Consider the following 25,141-nt stretch of genomic DNA (forward strand, 5'->3'; position numbering starts at 1 on the left):
GAGCTAAAGCGACCTCCTAAGCTCAACTCGAATTCAACGTTTTTACCAGCGTTTCCTGGCATTGCGTTGCTCGGGGTCAGCGAATGAATGGCTATTGAGCTGAATCGCTAAATAAATGGTTGAATATTCAAGAGCGACCCATGCCAACCGGAAAGCCAGCCGCAACAGCTTGCAGTTTTACTTGCTCATATTCCAAAACAATACGCTTTATACAAACACCCCATCAAAAGCTTCGTAATGGTCATGTTTATTCATTTCTCCTTCTTTTTATTCAACAAGGGACGCTCATCGCCAACACTTATACTTACGTTCTTTTGTTTATTATTTAGGTTATTTTCAAGAACAAGAGAGCTGCCGGAGTCCACTTCGTGAAGGGTGGCATCCTGCGAAAAGCACGAGCAAGGCGGGAGGTGATTCTGTCGGCAGGCGTCATCGGCTCAACGCAGCTCCTCCTCCTTTCTGGAGTAGGACCCGCGAGAGATCTCGAAAAGCTGGGCGTAAGCTCGTATTCTTTCCACATGACAAAACATTTGTTGCATCCTTCACAATTGCTCTGACACGAAGCCGTGGCTCAATCACATGGCTGTCTGCTGCTGAGCATAATGTCACAGGATAAAATCCAAGCCGCGGCTGCCACATTTCAACGCGGGTGGAATGACGGTCTTGCTGCTTGTCACATCACGGCGCCTGTGGTAAAATATTACAGAGCCATTCTATGGTAGCGGCATTCTGAAGGAGGCGAAATGCAAAAAAGCCCGTGCACTGTGCATTGGGTGTACGTTAAAGAACCCGAGGGGTTGAAAATTTGTCCGTAGTCCTCCACTACGGCGTGCTTCATAATCGTATCCTGGTTTTGGCACGTAAAAGACCAGAAGTTAATTTTATCTTTAGAGCCATATATCCCTTTTATATGGTTGTGTCTAGTTGGGAAGTCCTTTCCCGCATCATTTTTTTGTGTGTTGCAGAAGAGCGTGTTAGTCGAAGCGTCCTGAATTTGTGTGCTGTTGTTTTTCCGCTGCCAGCAGCCATGCTCTACTGAATTTCAGATTCCGGTGGTTGCGGACCTTCCAGTTGGCGAGAATCTCCAGGACCACTTGTTCATGGGTGGAATGGCTGCCACGATAGACGTCGACGCCGGACTGAAGCCGCAAGACATGGAAGTAGTGAGAGAGTACGCTCGCACAAAAACAGGTAACGTCAGGATGGCGATTCAATAGTATAGCGATCCGTTAGCACGGTATATTGCTTGCAGGACCTTTCACCAGCCAATACCAAAAATTGTGAGTGTTCATACATAGAAGAGAGAAAGTAAATAAATAAGAAAGGGTGCGGAAAATGTTATCCAGAACAGGAAAATAGTTTTGCTAAGCTATACTGAGCGACGGCGAAATGAGAGGTATAAGGAGACGTAAATTGAGAGACACCCAGAGTACAGGTACGCAATGACGTATTCTTGGTTTGTAGTGCGAAGGGATGCAGACGAAAACTAGATGAAGACAAGACGAGCGCTGACGGCCCCCAGAGAATTGCCACGGATGTGTACTATCACTCACAGGAAACTTGAGCAGGCGGGCTGAAGAAGAAAACAAATATTGCGGCGTTAGGCGTGTATCCGCTTTTTTTACCCTGTAACAGCGGTATTGCTTGTCAGATTCCACTCAAGTGTGGGAAGGAAGGTGAATATTGAACAGGGCGGCAGGTGCCTCAATATCAGGCTAAAAGAACATAAACGATCACTTACCAACCCTAATATTTCACATCTAGCGTCGCATTGTTATACTGTCGGTTGGAAACCTTTATTTGAGGGCACAAAAGTCCTTTCAAGACAAAATACCAAACTAAAAAGGAAATACCTGAGGCATTTCTCATGAAACAATCAGGAGTGCTTTGTTGTAGCCAGGCATCAATACTGCTGTTAGATAATTTCAATATCTCCTGAGCACGTACGCAAGTCTTAAGTAGTGCCCTTTATTGGTTTTTATGGCTTTCCTACTTTCTGATATGTTTATTGTTAACGAACAGTCTTTAGACTATGTCATGTTGGTTTGCTACGGTTTTGGCAACCAGTTATATATATATATATATATATATATATATATATATATATATATATATATATATATATATATATATATATATATATATATATATATTGTTACGTCCAAGCGCGTCAAAGGGACGCGGGGATCAAGAAGAGAGGGGAAGAGGAGAACGAAGACTGTGCAGCGGCCATTCCTGTTCTTCGTAGCCTGCCGTTCCTGTTCTCGCACGCCTAAATAAACCCCTTTTCCCCGTGCTTGTAACAAATTGGTGGACGGTGCGGGGTACACCTCGTAACCACGGAGCCTACGCTGCTACAACTTCGCCGAAGCCGTCGACTTGCCGGACTTCCGCCACCATCGCCTGACATGACTGAATACGCCTGCCAGATTCCCGAAGGTTCTGACGCGGCTTCAAGGCCAGCACCTGGCGTTCCGTGGCAATACTACCGGGTGCCACTCACTTTCGGAGGAAAAGCCGGAGAAGATGTCGACGAGTGGCTCACAAACTACCGAAGGGTGAGCCGATCTAACGGTTGGAACTCGACCGCACAGTTGTCAAATGTTGTGTTTTCTCTTACCGACACAGCACTCGTCTGGTATGAGAATCACGAAGACACGCTCACTTCATGGGAGCTTTTCGTAGAGGAGCTCAGAGCGTGTTTTGGAGACTCCAGCGCAAAAAAGAAACGCGCCGAACAGACGCTTTCGCAAAGAGCTCAGATTCCCGGCGAGACCTGTACGACGTATATCGAAGAAGTGCTGAAACTGTGCAAAATAGTGAACTCTCAAATGTCTGAAGAGGACAAAGTTGGACATTTGTTGAAAGGGATAGCCGAAGACGTCTACAATTTTTTGATCGGCAAAGAAAGCTTGGATTCCGTGTCTGACGTCATTCGCCACTGCAGGACCTTTGAGACGCTGAAAATGCGACGGATAATACCGAAGTTTGGTCGCCTGGCTAATGTCACAACGGTGGCAAGTGTAGACCCGAGTTCGTGTGTTGACCTTCCATCAACAATACGGCAGATTGTTCGCGAAGAGTTGCTCCATCGGGAAGAGATGTACCGTTGCACACCCGGCATCGCTGGTGCGTACTTACCACACGAGATGCGAAACACAGCCGTTTCGACCGCATGGCAACCCACGGTTCACTCAGCGACCGTCGAGTATAGGTCTACCCCACAAACGAGAGGGACCCTAAGCTATCAAGATCATGACTACGACCAACGCCCTCGCCGCACGCACGCCTCCGGGCGGCAGATGCCTAGCCACGATGAATGGGACCCATCTGCTGGCTATGCAGTCGACAGCAACATGCGTGACTACGTGCAGGAACATCGAAATTTCCGGCATCTGCCGGCGTGTTTCCAATGCGGTGTCGTGGGCCACATAGCGAGATTTTGCAATCGTCGCCCAACAACGTGGAATCGTCGATCGGGGCCTTCAACAAGGACCACACCTCCTACGAGGACAACTCAACAGTCATGCACCACCCCTTGGTCAGCTGGCGTCCCTCCTGGCAACGACTACTGGCAGAGAAGCTTCCGGAGCCGCTCGCCGGCATCTGACAGGAGTTTGACGCCACCGCCAACTTCTCGTGCACCGCGTTTACGTCAATCTCCATCGCCAGTGCGCCGCTCAGCCTCACCTTCACAACCGGAAAACTAGCTAGCGCGGCCGATGGGGGTGAGGTCGCTCGACACGTGCTATCGACAGAAATGCCCCCTGCAGTTGCTATGATTAAGAACAAAGTGCATATACTAGTTGATGGTGTTGCTACAATGGCTTTAGTGGATACCGGGGCAACTGTATCCGTAATGAGTCTCGGTTTTAAAGGTCGGTTGGGGCGCAAAGTTGTATTTCCGTGGGACCAGGCTGCAACGTTTTGTGGAGTGAGCGGCGAGTCGTTACGCCCTGTTTGTGTGTGCACTGCTGAAGTGTCCCTGGCTGGTGGAGTTTTCGCGACGGAGTTTGTAGTTATTCCCCGATCGACGCACGAAGTGATTTTGGGCATCGACTTTTTGCGGCAGTGTGGTGCGACCGTTGATTGTCGTACGGGGGAAGTTTGCGTCGATGGTCATGTTTCGTCCGGGCTCTTAGAGGAGACTTGCAGTCAAGGTGAACTTTGTGTGTGTGCAGATACTGTTGTGCCTGCGTCCAGCTCGGTGTGCGTGCCGGTTGTATGTCGCGGTGAAGTTCGAGACAGTTTCGATGCCTCCGTAGAGCCAATGCATCTAAATTGTGTGAAGAAGAACGTTTTTGTCCCTCATTGTGTGGTATCCATCGGCAACGGGCGTGCAGGCTTGTGGACGGCCAACTGCTCGGCAGAACCCGTCCTGCTTCCAGACGGCTTGAAACTCGCCTACTTTACAGAATACACGTCTTCGTCCGTAGCCGTACTAACAGACTCGCCGTGTGAACCTGCTGACCTTCGCCAAGTATCAGACAAAAAGCTTCTGTCTATGATAAACAAGTCGCTCAGCACAAGGGAGCGCCATACCTTGGTGGATACGCTTTCTAAGCATCTGTCAGTGTTTGACTTTGCGCAGCCGGACAAAGCGTTCTCGATTCCCGAGTCACGAACGCGCCATACCATAGATACGGGATCTGCGCGCCCGATCAGGCAAAAGCCCTATCGCGTGTCGCCTAACGAGCGCAAGATAATCGGGGAACAAGTGAGTGACATGATGAAAAATGGGATAATACAAGAGTCCTCGAGTCCTTGGGCAGCTCCGGTCATACTCGTCAGAAAGAAAGACGGTAACTGGAGATTTTGCGTCGATTATCGAAGATTAAACGCCGTGACTAAGAAGGATGTCTACCCGCTGCCCCGGATTGATGATGCAATTGATTGCCTTCATTCGGCCTCTTATTTTTCTTCAGTGGACCTGCGCTCAGGATATTGGCAAATCCCGATACACCCGACAGACAGAGAGAAAACAGCCTTCATAACCCCGGATGGATTATTCGAATTCAATGTGATGCCATTTGGGTTGTGCAACGCTCCAGCAACCTTTGAAAGGTTCATGGACACCATTCTGCGTGGGTTAAAATGGAACATCTGTATGTGCTATCTTGACGACGTTGTTATATTCGGGCGCACATTCAATGAGCACAATACGCGCCTGAATATTGTCCTCGACTGCATCAAAAACGCCGGCCTGGTTCTGAACTTCAAGAAATGTAAATTTGGTGACCGTCAAACCCTTGTGCTGGGTCATCTTGTTGACAAAGACGGTATCCGGCCTGATCCCCTCAAGACGGCAGCTGTCGAAGCATTCAGTGCACCGCAGTCAGCGAAGCAACTTCGTAGTTTTCTGGGTCTTTGTTCTTACTTTCGCCGATTTATTCCTGGTTTTGCTGACGTCGCTTATCCTCTGACAAATCTGCTACATAAAGACGCACGGTTTGAGTGGACACCCGAGTGCGATTCTGCATTTCGTCAGCTGAAGTTCCTGTTAACCTCTCGACCTATCCTTCGCCACTTCAATCCTACTGCGCCGACAGAAATCCACACAGATGCTAGTGGCGTTGGTCTGGGTGCCGTATTGGTCCAACGCTATGATGACCGTCAGCACGTGATTGCTTATGCAAGCCGCTCATTAAGCAAACCTGAACGGAATTACACGGTGACAGAGCAAGAATGCCTCGCTGTAATCTTTGCGGTTCAGCGATTTCGCTCGTACTTGTACGGACGCCCATTCCAAGTCGTCACAGACCACCATTCCCTGTGCTGGCTCGTGAACCTTCGCGACCCTTGTGGTCGCCTTGCGCGCTGGGCTTTGAGGTTGCAGGAATATAACTTCACTGTGGCCTACAAGAGTGGCCGAAAACATGCTGACGCAGACTGCCTTTCCCGTATGCCGCTTACTACGACGGACTGCGACGCAGACGATTTTGATCATCTCGTCGCTTCTGTGACATCCGCTTTTCCAGAAATCGATGCGTTCAAAGCAGAACAACGGACAGACACCAAATTGGAGCCACTCTTCACTTCTGCCCATTCAAGTGCAACAAGCAGCTACTGTGTACGTGACGGGCTGCTGTACAAAAGGAACTACTCAAGCACGGGTGCACGCTTCCTTCTAGTGGTGCCGAAGTGTCTCCGGCCAGCAATCCTTCAGGCTATGCACGATGACCCTACCTCCGGTCACTTAGGCACTGTGCGCACCCTTTATCGCATTCAAGAACGCTTTTACTGGCCCCGGATGCGACATTCGGTTGAGTTGTATGTCACCAGCTGCATACAGTGCCAACGTCGGAAACGCCCAACCACTGCCCCATCTGGTCTCCTTCAACCTGTGCCGCCTCCCAGCTCACCCTTTCGGCAAGTTGGAATTGATTTGTTAGGACCTTTTCCAAAGTCATCTAAGGGGAACCGCTGGATAATTGTCTGCGCCGACTATTTCACGCGCTATTGCGAGACGGCGGCTATACCATCAGCCACCGCCACCGAAGTATCGCTCTTCTTACTTCACGCTATTGTTCTGCGACATGGACCGCCTGGTGTTATTATAAGCGACCGGGGACGTCAATTCACGGCAGATATAGTGGAAGAGCTTGTGCGTTTGTGTAACTCGCACCTCAGGCACTCGACGCCATATTATCCGCAAACGAACGGCCTCACTGAGCGCACTAATCGAACTATCACAAATATGCTTTCCATGTATGTTGCGTCCGATCACAAGAATTGGGATGAAGTTCTACCCTTTATTACTTACGCATACAACACAGCCAAGCACGAGACAACCGGCTACAGCCCCTTCTTCCTCCTATATGCTCGGCCACCCCGGTATACGCTCGACACTGTCCTCCCTTTTTACCACCACGACAATCCTACGGTCGCCGATACGCTGTGCCTCGCTGAAGAGGCTCGGAGACTTGCGCGTCTTCGGACTTTGGCATCACAAGAAAACTCCAAAGCCCGCTACGACGCACGACATCGGCCAGTTACATATAACCCTGGTGATCTCGTTTGGCTTTGGACACCCACAAGGAAGCGCGGTTTGTGTCAAAAGCTGCTGGCAAACTACGACGGACCGTATGTTGTCATCGACAAAGTCAGCGAAGTGAACTATACTCTCGCGCGCCTCACGAACACTGGTAGACGTTCTGCTAGGACACAAGTCGCGCATGTCGCACGGTTGAAATCATGCACGCCACGGCAAGCTAGTTGACTCGCCCAGGGGGCTTTGTCTGCGAGGGGAGGTATGTTACGTCCAAGCGCGTCAAAGGGACGCGGGGATCAAGAAGAGAGGGGAAGAGGAGAACGAAGACTGTGCAGCGGCCATTCCTGTTCTTCGTAGCCTGCCGTTCCTGTTCTCGCACGCCGAAATAAACCCCTTTTCCCCGTGCTTGTAACAATATATATATATATATATATATATATATATATATATATATATATATATATATATATATATATATATATATATATATATATATATATATATGCTGATGGTCTCATCCTTTTACACAATCACAGCCGGTCCCAATCGCAGCACATCATGGTGTTCAACATATTAAACACCAATTGTGGCTAAAGCCGTCTGTGCAAGATTGTTGTGCTCGAATAGTGTAGCTATTCTCCTAATGTATTGTCTGCTATGGTGGCTATAAGGTCGCCTTTACAAAGTGATGTGTTCTGACCATGGTCTGTGATCAACGCGAGCAAGAGCACTCGCGAACCAGCGTCTCCACACAAATATCGAGGGCGATCGCACAGAACACGTCCAAACGTTTCCTCCCCACCGGTCATTCCAGGTTGTGCCGTCGGCCATATCAAAAAGGGCTTCGTAAATGTCTCGCGTAGGCCTCACGCATTTCTAAGGTATCCTCACTTCGGAAGGACCCAGTTTAGATGCGAAAGCTACCGGTTGTCTTTCGTCGAATGGTATAGTAGCTTCGTTCCATACAAACGACGCAACTGTGTAGCCACGCAAGGCAATTTTTTTCGCGTGGTGGATAGGCTAGTGCACGTTCATAGCAGCTGGAGCTCTATCGATGCTCTCATCCGTGTCACTAGTGTCGTAGGTTAGGTTCAGTGACTAAGGATGCTATCGGATCGTCAACGCAGGTATACGCAGGCGTGCGCACACGACGGAGTGCCACGAGTGCCCGGCGTGAAAGCGTCGGAATCGTCAGATGTCTTCTGCCGGAATTTTTTGTCGCACGACAGAATCACGGTCGGGGAAAGTTTTCTATTCTGTCAGAGATGAATCGACCGCGCCACACCTTCTGGCCGTTGGGCTGCTACAGGCGCACGGCAAGAGAAATGGAGGCAGGGGGAGGTTAAATAATGCGCGCCTCTCGTGATTGGGCTTGCTCGGTAATTTCCTCACACGCTGTAATAACCGATGTGGACGCAGCAGCAGCTTTTGCAAGATCCCTTTATTGCACAAAAACAAGGGTTTATGTAGGCACGATGTATCGCTTAACGGCACACGTGCGACGGGTTTAACACGGAAGACATGCGCACAAGATAGCCAACTAAGTCACGTCGCTGTGTTATCGCACATGCCTTCATGGCACGGTGTCGAATGACTTTGTAACAATGTAGCTGAACTCTGTTGTTCCACATGACGGTCACTTTGGAATCGTAGAATGGAATAAAGAGACGCTAAAGAACAAGCCTAAACAGTTTAGCTTGGTAAACAACTCTTCCAAAACTATATTCGAATTCATCTTGCATAAAGAAGCTTAATTATTATTGTTTAAAATAAGGGCGGGTACATCGCTTGCCCTAATTTCACGCCCTTCTCTGAGTCATAGGACGTGATAGTGACGGCACGCATTTCAAAGTATTCTCTCAGGTTGGGGCTATGGTGGTTTCGGGAAATTTCGAAAAAATGCTGCTATGGAATTCGTCTTTACCGATAAATGTTAGCTAAATGCGACTAGGCCTTCACAAAAATGATTATACCCTTGCGAGCTGGTGGCTCAACTTGAAATTGCCATAGCTACTCGTGGTTCCTTTTCGCGCAGAATACACTTAAGTAATATAGAACAACAAAGAGTGACATTGACTGGGACCAGGATGCAATATTTCCTTCAAGGGGCAGTCCTTTTCTTTGTCGAGTTTGACTGTGCTTGAAGGGGCGAGGGGGATGCAGAGACTTGAAATGAGAACAATCAAAGCAATGGTGCTCATCATTTTGCATGCACAAGCTTCACACTTTTGATAGTCCCAAAGAAGTTGTGTGAGTGAGACTTTGAATGTGCATCGTACAAAGTTCAAAACCTGCAACGATATCAGTGCAATGAATAACACTCGTACCTTAAAGACTAACAGCAACGAAACTTCCCTTTGAATAAATGTGCTATTGATGAATTATACGTGCTATACAAGCAACCTTGGCAAAGCTTTAGGCCTTATAATTGTGCAGTTTTCTTGTTAGTGCGCTTTACACCCAGCCGACAACGCGTTAAGGTTAAGCATGCGGCGCAGTAACTGGCATGGGTGTTGATTGCCAAGCTGTTAGAATGTGAGAGTAGCGGTTGTATTCGTGAGCGCTCCGGCGTAGCTGTGCGATGTAGTATAGCGAACTTGATTGCATCATAAGGAGACGGTGGGAGCATGTGCGCGAACGAAAAAAGGTCGGCCGCAGGAAGCGCGTCGACCACAAGGAGGTACTTGCGGGTCTGTGACGTTATCAGCGAGCTCGAAGCGGGCCTCTGCTTGGGTGAACCACGCCGTTGGGCTTCGCTCTCAAAATCACAGCAGGTGGACGACGCTCGAAACAACCGCAGCGGTTTAAGAGTGCGCCGCGGCCTCCAGGCTGGTCGTGGCTTGCTGGCGCTCGCTGCCGGTGTTCGACATGGCTGTTATTCCTATTTGTGTGGTGCGTTATTACTAGGCACAAGTGCTTTCCCAAAGGCTTTAAGGCACAAGTTGCGCGTTGATCCAGGTGCCCGCGGTCACCAATTGTAGAGCACATGAGAGAAAGAGTAGACGTTATCCCGGCCCCCCCGAGCTCAAAGCAAATTAACCTGTGGTTCCTCGGTTCCCACCCGACTAAGCTCCCGCACCGCTCATGACATTGCCTGGCCTCGTCTTCTTTCCTAAGGCGATCGCGTTGGTGCCGGTAGCGCTACAACACAATGCTCGGCGACAACATAGGGAACAGAGAGAACCATCAATACCATTAGAGAAACTGCCAATACATATAGGCACGTCTCGTGCTCAGTGATAATCTTTAAAGTTTGTTAGAAGGCGAAATGCCATCACCGGGTAAGGATAAACAAGTATGCGTGTCGATGTGCTTTTCTGGCGTTCTTTTTAGCGCGTCTAACGCATATTGTAAAGTGCAGGTGCTCTAACACTCCCTGCCGCTATGGAGGCTGTTGGATTCGTGAACACATCGTTTGCCCCCTACGACTACCCAGACATTGAGGTCGTCTTGAACAGCGTTTCCGCTGCGAACATTGAGGCTGAGCGCTTCTTGCTGGACTTGGGACTCCGCCGGGAAGTAAGTGCCTGACTTTTTGTGCTGCATTACTTGTGTCGCGCGGCCTCTAAGGGCAAAGCGATTGAAAGTGTGAGCTAAATCTCTCGAGCAAAGTTTGTGAAAAGTGAGGACGCAGCGTGTGCTACGATTAGCATTGATAACCGTGAATCTTGTTCACAATCAGTGGGCACTGGAGGGAAGATGATATTCTTAGCGGGTGCTTCATGACTATCAGCTATATTACATGTGTACTGCCCGATTACCATTTGTTTTCGCATAGAGAAAGTGGTTAGTAGCTTAATACTGCGTTCGCTAGTCTTTGTATTGTCAGCGTCTGTCAGCGCGATATTGTTATGTCGTGTCATTTTAAGGCAACCTTATGTTCGCCGCTTCATGTTCGCCGTATGACGAACTGAAAAAAAAAAGAAGGCTCTGCTAACTGCTGCCACTTGAAAGGAAAACTTCGGTTTTTCGGCAATGGTTAATGTTGAACTGGATGCTCTAGCCATTGTGCTAATTCGTTGCTTTTTTCTTCTTCGTGCTTACATAGGAGAAAATGTCAACGTAATTATACTAAGCGCAACAAGAAATGAAGGTGACTATAAATACTTGCGCAATTGTAGTAATCAAAGGGCATAATATGTCAAAAACTGCACAAATAGACTGTGGAACTTTTTGTCCATATGTGGTGAACCATTCGTACTATGTGGGCTCGTTAATCCGTATTCATTCACCTCTAAGCGATTTCTTTCATGCGACACTTGTTTATGGATACAGCCGTAGCAGATAATAAGAATCCGGTGCAGACGCTGGGGCAGAAAGACTGGAAATCGGCATTAGTTTTTTTACAGACGCCTTGAAATTTTATGCATTGTTTACTGACAAATGCACCCGTAAAGAGTACTTCAAAGAACTCTTACCTGGTACGTAGTGTTCTGAACAGTAAGCTTTAATGAAATAATATGAAGATAGAAGTAGGAAGCCGTACAGCATGATACATCCATTGTTCAACGACAAACTCATATTTCTCAAAGTCTGTGTGATAGAAACGTAAACTCACGACCTTGTTTGAATAAGCAAGATGGTATTCAAATAAGGTAAGAATTGATTTGGAAAGACGCCATGAGAATGGGTAGTAAACAGGAATCTGGTAGCGCACGCAAGTAAAATCACGAAACACATATCATTGCGGGAAATGTTATGGCTGGGAAAGCCGTAAGCTTAGCGTTTATAAGGAGCCAACCTGGGCGAATGTCACACGTTCCAAATAGCTATTAATGAACCGCATAACAAATGGCGATGCTTACTATGGCCTCCATTATACCGTATCTAGGTTAGTGAAAATGCAGTCATGCTCAGAAACAAAATTTTGCGACGAGGCCTAAAATATCTCGTCGGTGCATATCGAGAAGACAGCAACGACGTGAAAACTAATGGCCATTATTCTTTAATCATCGAAGAGGCTGAGAAAGACTGCCTCGGCAACGTGATGTGTCTGGTTCACGAAAGTCGCTTGCACGTGTTCCTAGCCAATCAATTTAGATGCACGTGGCAATCAGTCTACAACGTGCTGAACTACAAGTGTGCTGGCAAAAGCACACTTATAGTTCGGCACAAATGATGTCGTATTATGGGTGGCAGAAAATGCTCGTCTCCGCCATTGATTCTTACGCTTTTCGCATTGTCCACATTTTTTTCTGTCTTACTAAGAGTTGCATATATTGTGCCACTCGCAAAGCGTGATCGCTAACCTGCATTTTTTCTTGTCTGCCTAGATATATGACGAATACTACAAGCCGTACCGTGGGCGTAATGCTTTTCAGCTGGCTCCTCTCCTTAACCGTCTCAAGAGCCGAGGTGTTATAAAGCTACGCAGCAATCACTACCGCGATCCTCCGATTCTTGACCCTCGGTACTACTCGCACCCAGCCGACATCGAAATCGCTGCTGAAGGTGGGGGCTCTTAGGCTTTGTTTACAATACCTGTGATGCATTTTTTTCTTGGAACTAACACCTGGCGATATTTTCTGTAATTTATTATAAGACATTAAGAGCGTGAATGACTGACTTCTTTAATTCCACAATGTGCATAGTTTGACGGAACTATTGAGAAAAAAAAGTCATTTGACCATTGTCACTTAACGAACGCTTCTGTTTCATGGAACTTGAAGTGAAAAACAACTGTGTACTGATTTTTAACCACATGATTAGCGCTTTGGGAGGTTGACTTCTAGCTTCGCTAGAGTGTACTAAGGATATCGGACTTTAGTTATATGTAATGCATGTTACGGCTCGTTAGTGATGGCTACACTTTCTAATGAGTAAATAATCTTTCTGATATGTTACCTAATTTGTGTGGCAACACATAGACAACATCGTCCTTTCTGCAGGTTAGTCGCCTGCTAATATTTCTGAAGTGAAAATTATAAATTAAACCATGTAAATCAATTGTTTAGTAGAAACAAAATCACCCACAATTTAAAATGATTAGAAATTCTTAATTCATCGTTAACGACGCTCCCAAGTACCCGCTTTTGTGCTGAGAAGAATGTTCTACTTCAGACTGCCAGCACGACAGCATATGTGCACTGAGCATTACATGAACCTTTTGTCGCAAGGCTGATAATGTAAAACGCATTAACGGGGCCAGTTTATTGCTTTGGAAACTGTTTTTGATAATGAAGATCTCATTTATTTCAGCGCGCTCCGTAGGCATTGTCTTGTCTTGTCTTGTGTCCCAGACAGTGGCGCGTAACCACTATAGGGGATTGGCCATGAAGCAGGCGGTTTTCCGTAAGGTTAGAAGTACAGAGAAACTAGATTTGAGTAGTGGAGCGTGGGGCGATAGAACTGTAATTTAAACTTGCAATGAAAATATTGTCAGGAATTTTGATAAAATAATTTAACGTAAGGAAATGAAATAATAGAAGCTATGGATAATTGTAAAAAATGAGCAAGGTAGTATTGTCTCTAATAAAATTATAAACTGCAAGAAAAGCATTTTGAGTCACTGCAGTGCGCCTTTCGGCCTCATCTTTTTATTTAAGGGCCGGTTATACTCCATAAAAGAGCAAAATAATTTATGGAGTTCTTTGATTGCACTGCGAAACTAAGAACGCTTTCCCAATCAGGTTCAATCTTGTAATTGTTTATTTTTAAGCAGTCATGCTGATGCATAGAAGCATCAGAAACAACTGCACGTATCCTTTCTTGGCACCGAGCCTTGTGGACATAGGGCATAGCACAGAAATTGCGCAGAGGCAAATATTTTCATTGCGAAGATCTATATATTTGCCGGAGAATAACGAGTTTTTCTTTAGTTAGACATAAAATTAAAAGTTAGCTTAAAGTTTGAACCATAGAACGAATATACTAAGAAGCGTTTTGTAAAATTAAGGTTTACATATAATGCTTACATTTCATATATTTCTTTGTCAGTTTTTATTTTTTATCATGTGCATTTTGGCTGCTTGATTTCCCGAACACTCTAATTTTTTGCCTATCTTCGTTAATATGGTTCGGCTGAGGGCGTCTGTGGTGAATTCCACGAATATACGAATATTTGTGGTAATATTCTTCTGCTCACCGCTGTCACTTAATCTAGTTTATGCGTGCATCGAACCTCACACTGGTATTACGGCTCAAGGGCATCTTCGCACACTACATATGTGTACTACTGTTATAAAGAATGCATTATAGCTAATATACCACCTGGTGGGGAGAGGAGAAATGAGCAGCTCAAAAGAACGTGGACTGGTAGTGTTTGCGGAACTGTATCATGTAGCTGCTTACTTAAGATATGGTGGCTGTAAAATTTTTTTGGCGCAGAGTGCTGTCGAAGAGCTCATCTGGCTTACCAATTTCAGCAATGCTCCAGTGCATTCGAATCCTGAGCACAAAGCCCTTCACCGATCTGGGCACAAAGCTTTGGGGCATCCCATTTCCGCCGTGCAAAAGTTACACCACGTGGAGCAGGGATTACCTGAAATGCATGGCGAGGCACCTGTCGCATACCGGGTGGCACCAGTGCTGCACGAATCCGATGGGCTCGGGTCCCAATGCCGTCGTCGATCCCCGTCTCAGGTTAGTACGCGACAATGTGCAGCGATTCGCGGGTCAGGCGCGTCTCTGGGAACTGCAGCACACCCTGAGAATGTGCGCGTAAGAAGTGATCTTACACTGGTTCCGCAGCATAATATTACCTTTTAATACTTGTGATCATCCTGGTTCAGCTGTGATTCTAAGAACTATAATCAAAGTGCTGCTCTGCTTAGCTTACACGTGTGGGACAAGAATACCTAAGGGTCACTGTCGTGTGCCATGTCGTGTGCTTACACGACATGGCTATTTCGTTATAGGCTCAGTGTTCTATGAAAAAGTCGTCGAGGTTTATTGAGCATGGTCGCTTTTTTGCTATCACTGATTATTCATTGCTTATGAGTGATGGTACTGTAAATTGATAAATGTATTTTTTGTAGCTCCACAATATTATACACCGCCTCAGGAGAAAGGTAGTGCAACTGCCAATGTAAACGAGCGCTTTAATCCATTTAAGATTAGCATCAAGAGCCGAGTTCCCTGGCATGCAAAAAGACGTGGCTCCTCTTTACATACTTTCTAAGTTATCTTGGTCAATGTTTTTCGCTCTTCGCTAATAAGCAGCTAACATTTATGCCACTCATTCACTGTTTGTTGTCAGTGCAAATTTCTTCAGTAATGGCGTTCCGTCGCGTACTTCGTTTGTTTGGTAAGCTCGTTAGTTATTCGCTCAAGTTTATCTTTCTATTTCTCTACGTTGTCTTTTCCCCACATGCCAAAACGCATGTGAAGTGGGCAGTGGTGTAAAGGCAGCACAGGATATTATGCTGAATGCAAGTGACATAAAACCGGGCGTATTGTGTGGGATGCGTTTCAGCTGCCTTGTGCAGGCATGGTTAACAGGGAGATTAGTGACGCAGGAGCTTTTGCTTGAGCTAGTTGCTATACATACCGTTATAGGCATTATGACATAACAAATTAAATTAAGTAACACATTAATTAAGTATTAAAGTTTTTCCAATCCAATCCAATAACAAATTAAGCCCAAATAAACGCACGTCGACAGCAAGACGTACTGCACCTGCATTGGAAGTGCGCTTTTACTTGGTCGTTTTTTTTTGCGCCACAATACTTTGCTGTGGTTGTTTCGACGTAAAGAAAAACAAACCTGAAGAAAGCCGTTGTGAATGATTGAAACAAAGCAAGAAATGGTGCAAATCTTGCTTGCACCCTTTTTAATCCTAGCTGTAAAGGCGAAAACACAAAACGTATTGTAGTGCGATTAGCAGTATTTGCATATTGTGGCTGTTTTGAATCTATCTATCTATCTATCTATCTATCTATCTATCTATCTATCTATCTATCTATCTATCTATCTATCTATCTATCTATCTATCTATCTATCTATCTATCTATCTATCTATCTATCTATCTATCTATCTATCTATCTATCTATCTATCTATCTATCTATCTATCTATCTATCTATCTATCTATCTATCTATCTATCTATCTATCTATCTATCTATCTATCTATCTATCTATCTATCTATCTATCTATCTATCTATCTATCTATCTATCTATCTATCTATCTATCTATCTATCTATCCAATGTTCTTACGGGCTCAAGTTGTCAGCCATCTTGGGCCACTAGGGTTGTGCTCGTGGTCGTGCTTCCGTTATGGTCTTTCCGTCGTCATCGTCACGCCTACAACGCCGACTCAGTGGTCCATGTTGCCTAATAGCTTGGGCGACTAGGTATGTCGTCATGGTCGTAGTGCCGTCGTGGTTGTTGCCCCTTTGTCATTCCGGCTTCGTCTCGCGACCCTCGTCATGCTGCCGTCGTCACGCCATTGTCGTCATACAGGCGTCATATACTTGTTGTGGCACCGCCGTCACGATACCGCCGTGGCTGCTTCAACGTGGTTACTCCAGCTCCCTCATCTGACTCTGGTTATAAGCCGTCGTCACACCATCGTCTTCATGCTTGCTTCATGATTCACTCGTCTTCTTGCCATTGTGATAATGCACTCGGCCTCATCCCGTAGTCCCCCTATCGTTGTCCTGCCGTCGTAGTCGCTGTATATTCGTCATACAGTTCTCGTCACGCATTCGTTATGGCAACTTTGCCGTGACGCCTTCGCGATTGTTCCATCGTCGCATTCTAATTTCTTCAGCTGACTCTCGCCATGACCTCATAGTCGCGCATTCGACCTCACACGATTGTTATCTCGCTGTCGTTTCACCATCGCCATCACTTACCTCATCTCGTTGTCATCAGGCCGTCATTGTGATGCCACTTTTGTTATTATATCGACGTCAATCGTTCTTCGCCATTCTAAGGTGCTATGCTGTCGTCATTCAACCGTGATTGTTCCGCAGTTGTCATGTCATCGTTGCCATGCGGTAGTCGTTAAACGGTCACTGTCATACATGCATTGTCCTGCCATTGTCTTCATGCCGTAATGGTCGAACCATCGTCGCCACTTCAGCTTTGTCGTCATCGAACTCTCCTCTTGCCATCATACGGATACAGGCTTAGTTATGATACGAGCCACCGCAGTTTTGTTACCGGCGTGATAAGCAACACGCCAAGTGTCGTCAGCAACGGCTCAACAAAAAGTGAGCACCTGCATGAGCGCAGCCGGACAGCATTCTAGCAGCCGCCCAATAAAGTACTACGCAGCCTTCTTATCGTTTGCCGCTTTCTTGAATCCGCGAACACCACAAGTTATACAGCCATTGTCACGCAATTGTTTTTTGACTCGTCGTCATCTCATTTTTCTCATACAGTTGCCATGACATCGTCGTCACGTTGCCTCCATCACACCGCCTTTGTTCTATTTTCAACGTGATTCCTTCTTTATCGTTCCATTCTTGTCACTGCGTTGGCATCATACAGTTTTCGTCATGCTGGCATGCTCATTGGCGACCTTGGTGAGCTAGCGCTGCGGCAAATCGCGCGATACCGAAGTATGTGGCATATAGCTGAAGCGACGAAAGTATAGGAATAACGACTGAAGATATTAAATAAATATAACATCAGAAATACGGTGTCTTCATACATTGATCGAATGCTAATCGGATTATCATCCACAGCCATCATGGAATGAGTTCTGCGGTAATTTTTTTAATTACGTATTTAATTTTCCAGAATATTCCGTGCTCTTTAGAGAGAAGTACTGACCAGATTATGGCGAAGATGTTAGTCTATAGTGCTAAGCCTTACAATTAAACAAAAGTAAAATAATAAAGGATCTGCTTATTCTTTTGTCAAAAAATAAAAATAAACTATGAGCGATATTTTTGGCTTGCTTGTGGCTGCCGAAACCACTGGTAGAGAGAGACATATATATGGTTCCGCTGGTAGAGAGAGACATATTATACGGAAACGTCAGCTAATATGGCCATCCTCTTATTAGTCCCCGAGAAAGGCTACATTTAAAGCGGAACTTCTTGTTAAAAATTGGAGAACAAATACAAGACATACATGGCGGCTGCGAAAAAAAAAAAACTCCTCAAAATTAGGTTCTCGAGCACTTTGTTCAGCACACGAAATTTCACACTAATAAACACAGTAGCTTTTAAAGTAGAAAGCTCGAACCAAGGTGACGTGTTTACACTCCCGGCCCGAACTAAATTTCTTTGTGGTTGACAAATGTGGGACGTCTAACACCTGAAGAAGTGTCTTTGATGCGCGACTGTTGATTGTGCATTCCGATAGCTAATAACTGATTTCGACATATATTCAAGTGTTAAATGTCTGAGCACGACGGTAGGTATAGACGTACCCATATTTTGGCCATTACCCGTGGCCTCCTCGGTGAATGTGTATACAGACGGATCAGTCTCATCGTATGCGTCCGGTGCGGCTTTCGTCGTGCCTGCGCATCAAGTCATTCGATGGTTTCGTCTGTGTAACAAGACAAGTACAACTTCTACGGAACTAGTGAAAATCAGAGAGATTGTTCAGTACATCTCGCGACAGCCTCCTCAAGTATGGACAGTCTTCAGTGACGCAAAATCGGCTTGGCAACTACTTAGAGTGGTGTTGAAAGAAAGCGCTTACAGAGTGTTGGCTCTTTAAACTGCCTAGCTCTCACACTTTGATGCAAGAAAACGGCCACCACATCGCATTTCAGTGGATTCCCAGTCACTGCGGTATACACGGCAATGAACTGGCCGATGCCGAAGCGAAGAAAGCACTCGAATAACCAGAGTCACTACTTGCAATTCCTTTTTCAAGAGCCGACGCCAACTGCCTCCTCCCCTGTGTCATCCGAAAATTGACAGAAAAGCACTGGGACAATCCGGATAATCGGCACAGATGACTCCAGAGGCTGGAGCCTACCATGAAATTTAGGCTACAACCGAAAATTCAATGCTGCTGCGCCAGTCTTCTGCACAGACTAAAGATGGGGGTAGCGTTTACGCGCGGATACTTGCACCTCATGCGACACACTGAGTCTTCAGACTGTGAGTTCAGTGAATGTGAATGCAGTTCATGTGCTTTGTGACTGTCCTAAGTACGTGGAGGAGCGTTGAAAGGTGAACAATGACCTTATGCGTATCGACAGCCCACCGCTGTCAGAGGACGTTATTTGGGGCCCTTGGCCAGACGCCCAATTGAGTTTCAAGGCCATCCAAACGTTACTGAAATTTTTAAAAGGTACTGGCCTGGACTGTAGGCTTTGAGCATGCCAAATTGATTGCCATGTGTTTTACATCCTCCTTCACTCGTCATCGCCACCCATCATGCGCCTCTTCCCTCTTTCGTTCCCTCTTCCCCTTCCCCCAACGCCGATTAGCTGGCTAGAGGAATATAGCTCAGGCCGACCTCTGAATTTCGTATCATTAAACTTCTCTCTCCCTCTCTCCTTCTGACTTGTGCCATAACACCGACCAACATAGCGGTTCCGTCATGGTCTATACTAATATATTGTTACGCAGATGTTGTGAGTATAGAAAGACTGTATTTACAATATATGCGTAAGCAGAGCAGCGTAGTTAAATATGGCTGACCAGCAACAATACCACAGCAGCCCGCATCTCGCGATCTTCTTCCTTCCTCTTCCTTTATCCTTCCGTAATAGGAGACTCGGGTTCAGAAGCACCGTCTCAGCGTATGATAGGCGAAGAATGGCCAGCGATGTATGGCTTCAGCCGCGAAGCGTGCACGATGTCAACAGGCGTCCGACTTGAGGATGGATGAAACTGTAACGGCGAAATCTCATAATTGACGTCGTTAACTTGTCGTAGGACTTCATAAGGCCCTGTGTAGCCAGAGAGAACCTTCTGGGAGAGGCCCGACCCGATGACATGGTGGCCAAAGGAGCACCCAAGCACCTGGGGCTAACTTAACATCGCGATGGCCTCCGGTCTTCCGGATCTGGTTGGACACTGGATGCGTCAACGAGGTATCCCAACAGGGTAATCTGACGGCGCCCGTATTGACACTTCGTGGAGTTCAATTGGAGGCCGGCTTTTCGGAAGACCGCGAGAATGGCAGCGAGTTGGTAAGGTGGCTGCCGAACGTGGGAGAAAAAACAATAACATCATCAAGGTAACAGAGACAGGTGGTCCGTTTGCAGCCTCGCTGAAAAGAGTCCATCATACGTTCACATATAGCAGGAGCATTGCATAGGCAAAGGACATGACTTTGAACTGATATAAGCCATCCGCCGTGATGAAGGCCATCTTCTCGTGGTCCATTTCATAAACTGAAATGTTTTAGCGGCTGGATCGAAGATCGATGGACGAGAAGTATTTAGCTCCGTGCAGACAGTTCAAGGCGTCATCGGTGCGAAGTAGTGGGTAGACACCTTTTCGCGTGATCTTGTTTAAGTGGCGATAACTGACGCAAAAACACCAGGTTCCATCATTTTTTTTTTCACAAGAACGAGCGGTGAAGCCGAAGCACTGGCTGATGGTTCGTTGACCCCTTTACGGAGCATTTCATCCACTTCTGATTGATAACTCTACGTTACACGATAGAGACGCCGAAAAATAGGATTCGTGTCTCCAGTTTTATACGGTGGTTAACAACAGATGCTTGGCCTAAAGGTCTGTCGCTGAAATCAAAGATGTCACTTTACGATTCGAGCAGGAGACGTATGTCCGTGGCCTGTGCAGGGACTAGGTCAGTGCAATCATTTTCGCGAAGTCATCCGTTAAGGAACCAGAGCTGTGAGCTGCAATAGGCACTAATAAACCATTCTCGGCATTCACACTTTCAATGTCAAATTCGCAACTATTAGAAACACTGCCCAAGAACATGCCGGCCGAATCACTTGAAGGCACTGGTTGAAATCCAGAAGCGGTAGAACGACGTCGTCCTTAGTAACCGTGGCCAGCATATGTGGAACAGTAACGTTCCTGTTTAGAAGCAGGTCGACGATGGGGCGAAGCACATATTCACCGTCAGGAACCTCTGGTCAAAGTGCCGTAAGTAGCTGCCTCGGGTGACAGACGCGCATCATGAAGCGAGCACAAGTGTGGTGGCGTGGTGCTCGGAGCGTTGGCGAATCGAGGCAGTTAATTAATTATTTAAATAATTATTTACCCTACATGTACCTTACAGGTCTTCGAGAATGCAGTGTCTGAGGGGGGGGGGATACGGTAACATATGCGTGTGCAATCGGGAAAGAAGGAACATCAGTATAATGAAAGAAATATTCACAGAACATGGAAAATTATTGCACGAGCAAATACAATATGTAGTGCAATAACAATAAACGGTGAACACAAACACATAGCAGCATAATAACATTATAAACGTTTTTGCATGTACACAGTAGTAAGTATAGTAAAAATTTGGATCAGTGAAATTCTTTTATTGACTTGTAGAAAAATGCAGGAAAGAAATCAGAAGAAGGCAAGACGTGTTAGATGGTTGGAGTGGCATATTTATTGATTAGAAGATTGCGAAATGCACTGTGTTTAGACTGGCACGCAATGTTATGTGGTAGAGCGTTCCATAAACGGACCGCACGGGGCAAAGCTAAAAAATTAAAACGTGTGTGTTGCCATAAATTCGGGCGCAGCTGAAGTGAATGTTCAGTCTTTGTGACGTCGAGGATGTCGAGGATGGCGAACGCCCTGGCGGAGCATCACGAACTAACCGGACACATCATTGACTGGGACTCGGCAGCCATCATCGCAAAAGAAAAACACATATCTGCCCGTTTGCTTTTAGAATCATTTCACATCCAATCAACAAGACACAGGATAAACAGGACGCGGGGTAATCTTCCCGAGATATACACACGAACACTGCGCCACCTCACCCATAAATAGCCGCGCGCCCATGCTTACATCTTCATTGTTATCAAGGGACCCGTACGGGGCCCGAAACGTCGGTTCTTTCTTTTTATTTTTATTTCATTCTTGGCGAGTGCACGTTTTTTGGCACCACCATGTTTTTTTTAAGGTTTGATAAGGTTAGGCCAACTGTGTTAATGAATCTATGAAATAATAGAAGTGCCATATCACGGCGAGTACTTAGCGGTTCCAACGAAATATCGACTTTTATTTGGGGCACACTTGACTGGTTGCCATAATTTTTTTCAATGAAACGGCTCGCTCTATTCTGGATGCTCTCCAGGAGTTTGGTGAGGTATTTTTGATGAGGAGAGCATATGCAAGAGGCGTACTCAATTTGTGGCCGTACAATAGTTATGTAAGCTAGTTTGTTTAGTGGTGAAGGCGCAGTTCCTAGGCTGCGGCGCAGAAATTCTAATGATCCGGAGGCGTTAGGTGAAATGGAGGCGATGTGATCAGTCCATGAAAGATTGTGCGTAAGGAGCACTCCTAAGTACTTATATTCTGTGGTGTGATCAACTGTGAAAGAATCCAAATGATAAGAAAAGTGAGAGTTAACAGTTTTTCGAGAAAAGGAAACTACTTTCCACTTAGACGCGTTTAGGGGCATGAGCCACGTAGCACACTAATAACTGATGTGTGCAAGATCATTTTGGAGTACCGCGTGGTCAGCGGAAGGGTTAATCGAATGGTATACAGTGAAGTCATCAGCAAATAATTGTACAGAAGAGGATATATTGTTCGGGAAGTCGTTAATGTAAATTAAACAGAGATGAGGTCCGAGTACACTGCCTTGAGGTACACCGGAGGGGACGTCAAGCAGGGCAGATGGAAAGTTAGCAACTGTGAACTGTTCGCGATTAGAAAGAAAATTATGAGTCCAAGATAGGGTTAGGGTGTCAAGTTTAATTGCAGAGAGCTTTGATATCAGAGTTCTACCTGAAGAACACTGGTTGCGCAGTCAATGGGAGCAGAATGATCGGATAAAAAGTCTAATCGAAAGATAACTTCGTGAGGGTAGTCGTCAATCACAGCAAAGGGAACGGAAGCAGGCTGACCGGCTATACTTAAACGCGCAGTACATATTCCAAGAACAACCTGCACGCCACCGTCGGCCACACGAAGCACTCGGGCAGCTTCTAGGGTCAGGACTTTCTTTAAACGTTTACGTAGGCTAGCCCTCATCACATATATGTGGGTTCCAATGTCGACAAGTGCTTGGACAGGTACACCGTCTATTTTAACGTCAATGACATTTATCTTTGAGGGCACAGATTTGCTGCAGTAGTAGGCAATGCAGCACCACCTCCGAGGGCTCCATTTCTTAGTTTTATGAAAGGGTGTGGCCAAAAGCCACAAGGGACGAAAGACGACGTGGCTTCGGTGAACGGAAAGATAGGCGACGTGTTTGCGGTGAACGAGATTCGTGCCCGCGCGGCGATGGTCAGCGATTGTACCACGTGTTCCTAGCAGATTTGTGGGCGCTGTTAGACTCGGCGCTGGGCAAAACATTGCGAGCATTGTCATCAAAACGCTGAGGTTGGTCGGCGTGCGAGGTGTTGAGGGCCACGAGCTGCAAGAGTATCGGGCGACGTGACCAATGCGGCAACACGTGAAACATATCGACTGGTCGTCCGCAGTTCTCCACTCAGTCGGGATGTGATAGTGCGGAGAGAAGCATCGAGGTGGAGCGAATATAGTAGAAGGGCGTTCGTTGACTCTGTGGTAGGCGACAGCACAGACAGAATGTAAACCAATGTTTTCAAGTTCCTTGCGAGCGATGGCTTGTACGAGGGGAACTGAAAAAGGGGTAGCGTCAGGGCTACAGCGAACAGAAAGCTGCGGGCGCCATCGCATCCAGTTCCCGTCGAACGATTTGCACCATGTCCTCAGATGGCGACGCATACTGTTGTGCAGGTTGATTTTCACACGTCAACGTTGCGGCGGTATTGGGAAGTCTGGCGGCAATTCTACGGCCGGCTGGTGTGCCAAGCAACTCTGTCAACTCTTTTTGCATTCGTCCTAGCTGATTAGCTCCTATTCATGGTTTTCGTACCACACCTTTGCCGTACTCCTCAGGTAGAACATGTTAGCCAGCATAATTGTAGGGTCCCATCTATTGATTCCACTCGCGCGTTTGTACATAGCCACCCACCTTTCAACGTCGGCGCTATCGGTACGGCAGAAAGTTCCAGGATCCTTGGGTTGCAAAACCACAGCCGAAGGAGACAGCGATGTAGCTGGCGACGGTGACGTTGGAGGCAGCAACGACGTTGATCCCGCGCGCTCACCGTCATTCATGGTGGAGACAGTGATGCGACGTCCACTGCGGAGCTCCGTTGCCGGGTGTAGCACCTAGTACCAATATGTTACGGGGATGTTGGGAGCATAGAAAGGCTGTACTTACGATATATACACAAGCAGAGTAAGAGTAGTTAAAGATGGCGGACCAGCAACAACACGTAGCAGCCAGCGTCTCGCGATCTTTTTGTTCCTTCCTCTTCTTTTATCCTTCCGTAACGCTATTAACAGCATAAGCGAATGGTGATGGACAAAAAAAAACGACAGGTTGAGTGCTGTTCTTTCTTTCTTTTTCGTATTTGCCTCGTGCTCATTATCTGTTCTAATGAGTGATCAGTTAGCACAGCCTGACACTTGGGTTTTTCCTCACGTGTTTTTCATGTGTTTCCCGCAGGGTTCGTGGAGGTGTGAAGCGACTGCGAGTGGTGGACGCGTCTGTGATGCCTGACATAGTGTCAGCAAACCTTAACGCAGCAGTGTACATGATTGCGGAAAAAGCCGCAGACATCATTCGCGAGGACAATCCATAAATCAAGCTCTTAAAGACGTCCAGTACACCACCGTGATTCTTAAGCATAATTCTTAAGTATACAAAAAATAATGATGCCAAGTGAAAACCTACGCCATACTTAGTGCGGGAAACCACAAGTTTATTTTTGAAACTATGAGGCACAAACTTACGATAAGCTTGATGAACTCGCACGTTTTTTATTTGACTCACAATGATAGCAAAGTTGTCATTTCTGTTACTTTCATTTCTTTTACTTTGACTTCTTGTATTTAAGGCTATCAAGTTTCACGTTAATTTAGAGCGCATCTTAAATTAAATAGGCTGTTGAACAAGCTAGAACACATAGTTTGTATTTGCTTTTCTTGCCTTCATTTTTCTCTTGACTTGTGATTGCCCCTGTGATACGAGTGGACGACTGTTGGTGAAAACTGATTGACCACCACGAGGTTGTGCTTCGCGGAATAAAAAAGCGCATAAATGTA

At 46.4% G+C, this 25,141-nt stretch overlaps 1 protein-coding gene across 1 annotated transcript in view; it reads left to right on the forward strand.

Moving 5' to 3' along the window:
* LOC135907291 (4-pyridoxate dehydrogenase-like) overlaps positions 1 to 25,141 on the forward strand; it is an 88,397-nt gene extending 63,256 nt beyond the window's left edge. The window contains exons 6-11 of the mRNA XM_065438979.2: positions 330 to 497; positions 1,047 to 1,191; positions 10,353 to 10,510; positions 12,265 to 12,442; positions 14,356 to 14,572; positions 24,543 to 25,141. Of these exons, the coding sequence (XP_065295051.1) occupies positions 330 to 497; positions 1,047 to 1,191; positions 10,353 to 10,510; positions 12,265 to 12,442; positions 14,356 to 14,572; positions 24,543 to 24,678 (1,002 nt within the window). The 3' untranslated portion in view covers positions 24,679 to 25,141. The remainder of the gene's footprint in view (positions 1 to 329; positions 498 to 1,046; positions 1,192 to 10,352; positions 10,511 to 12,264; positions 12,443 to 14,355; positions 14,573 to 24,542) is intronic.

Source organism: Dermacentor albipictus, chromosome 7 (assembly GCF_038994185.2).
Source record: "Dermacentor albipictus isolate Rhodes 1998 colony chromosome 7, USDA_Dalb.pri_finalv2, whole genome shotgun sequence".
NCBI classification, from domain to species: domain Eukaryota; kingdom Metazoa; phylum Arthropoda; class Arachnida; order Ixodida; family Ixodidae; genus Dermacentor; species Dermacentor albipictus.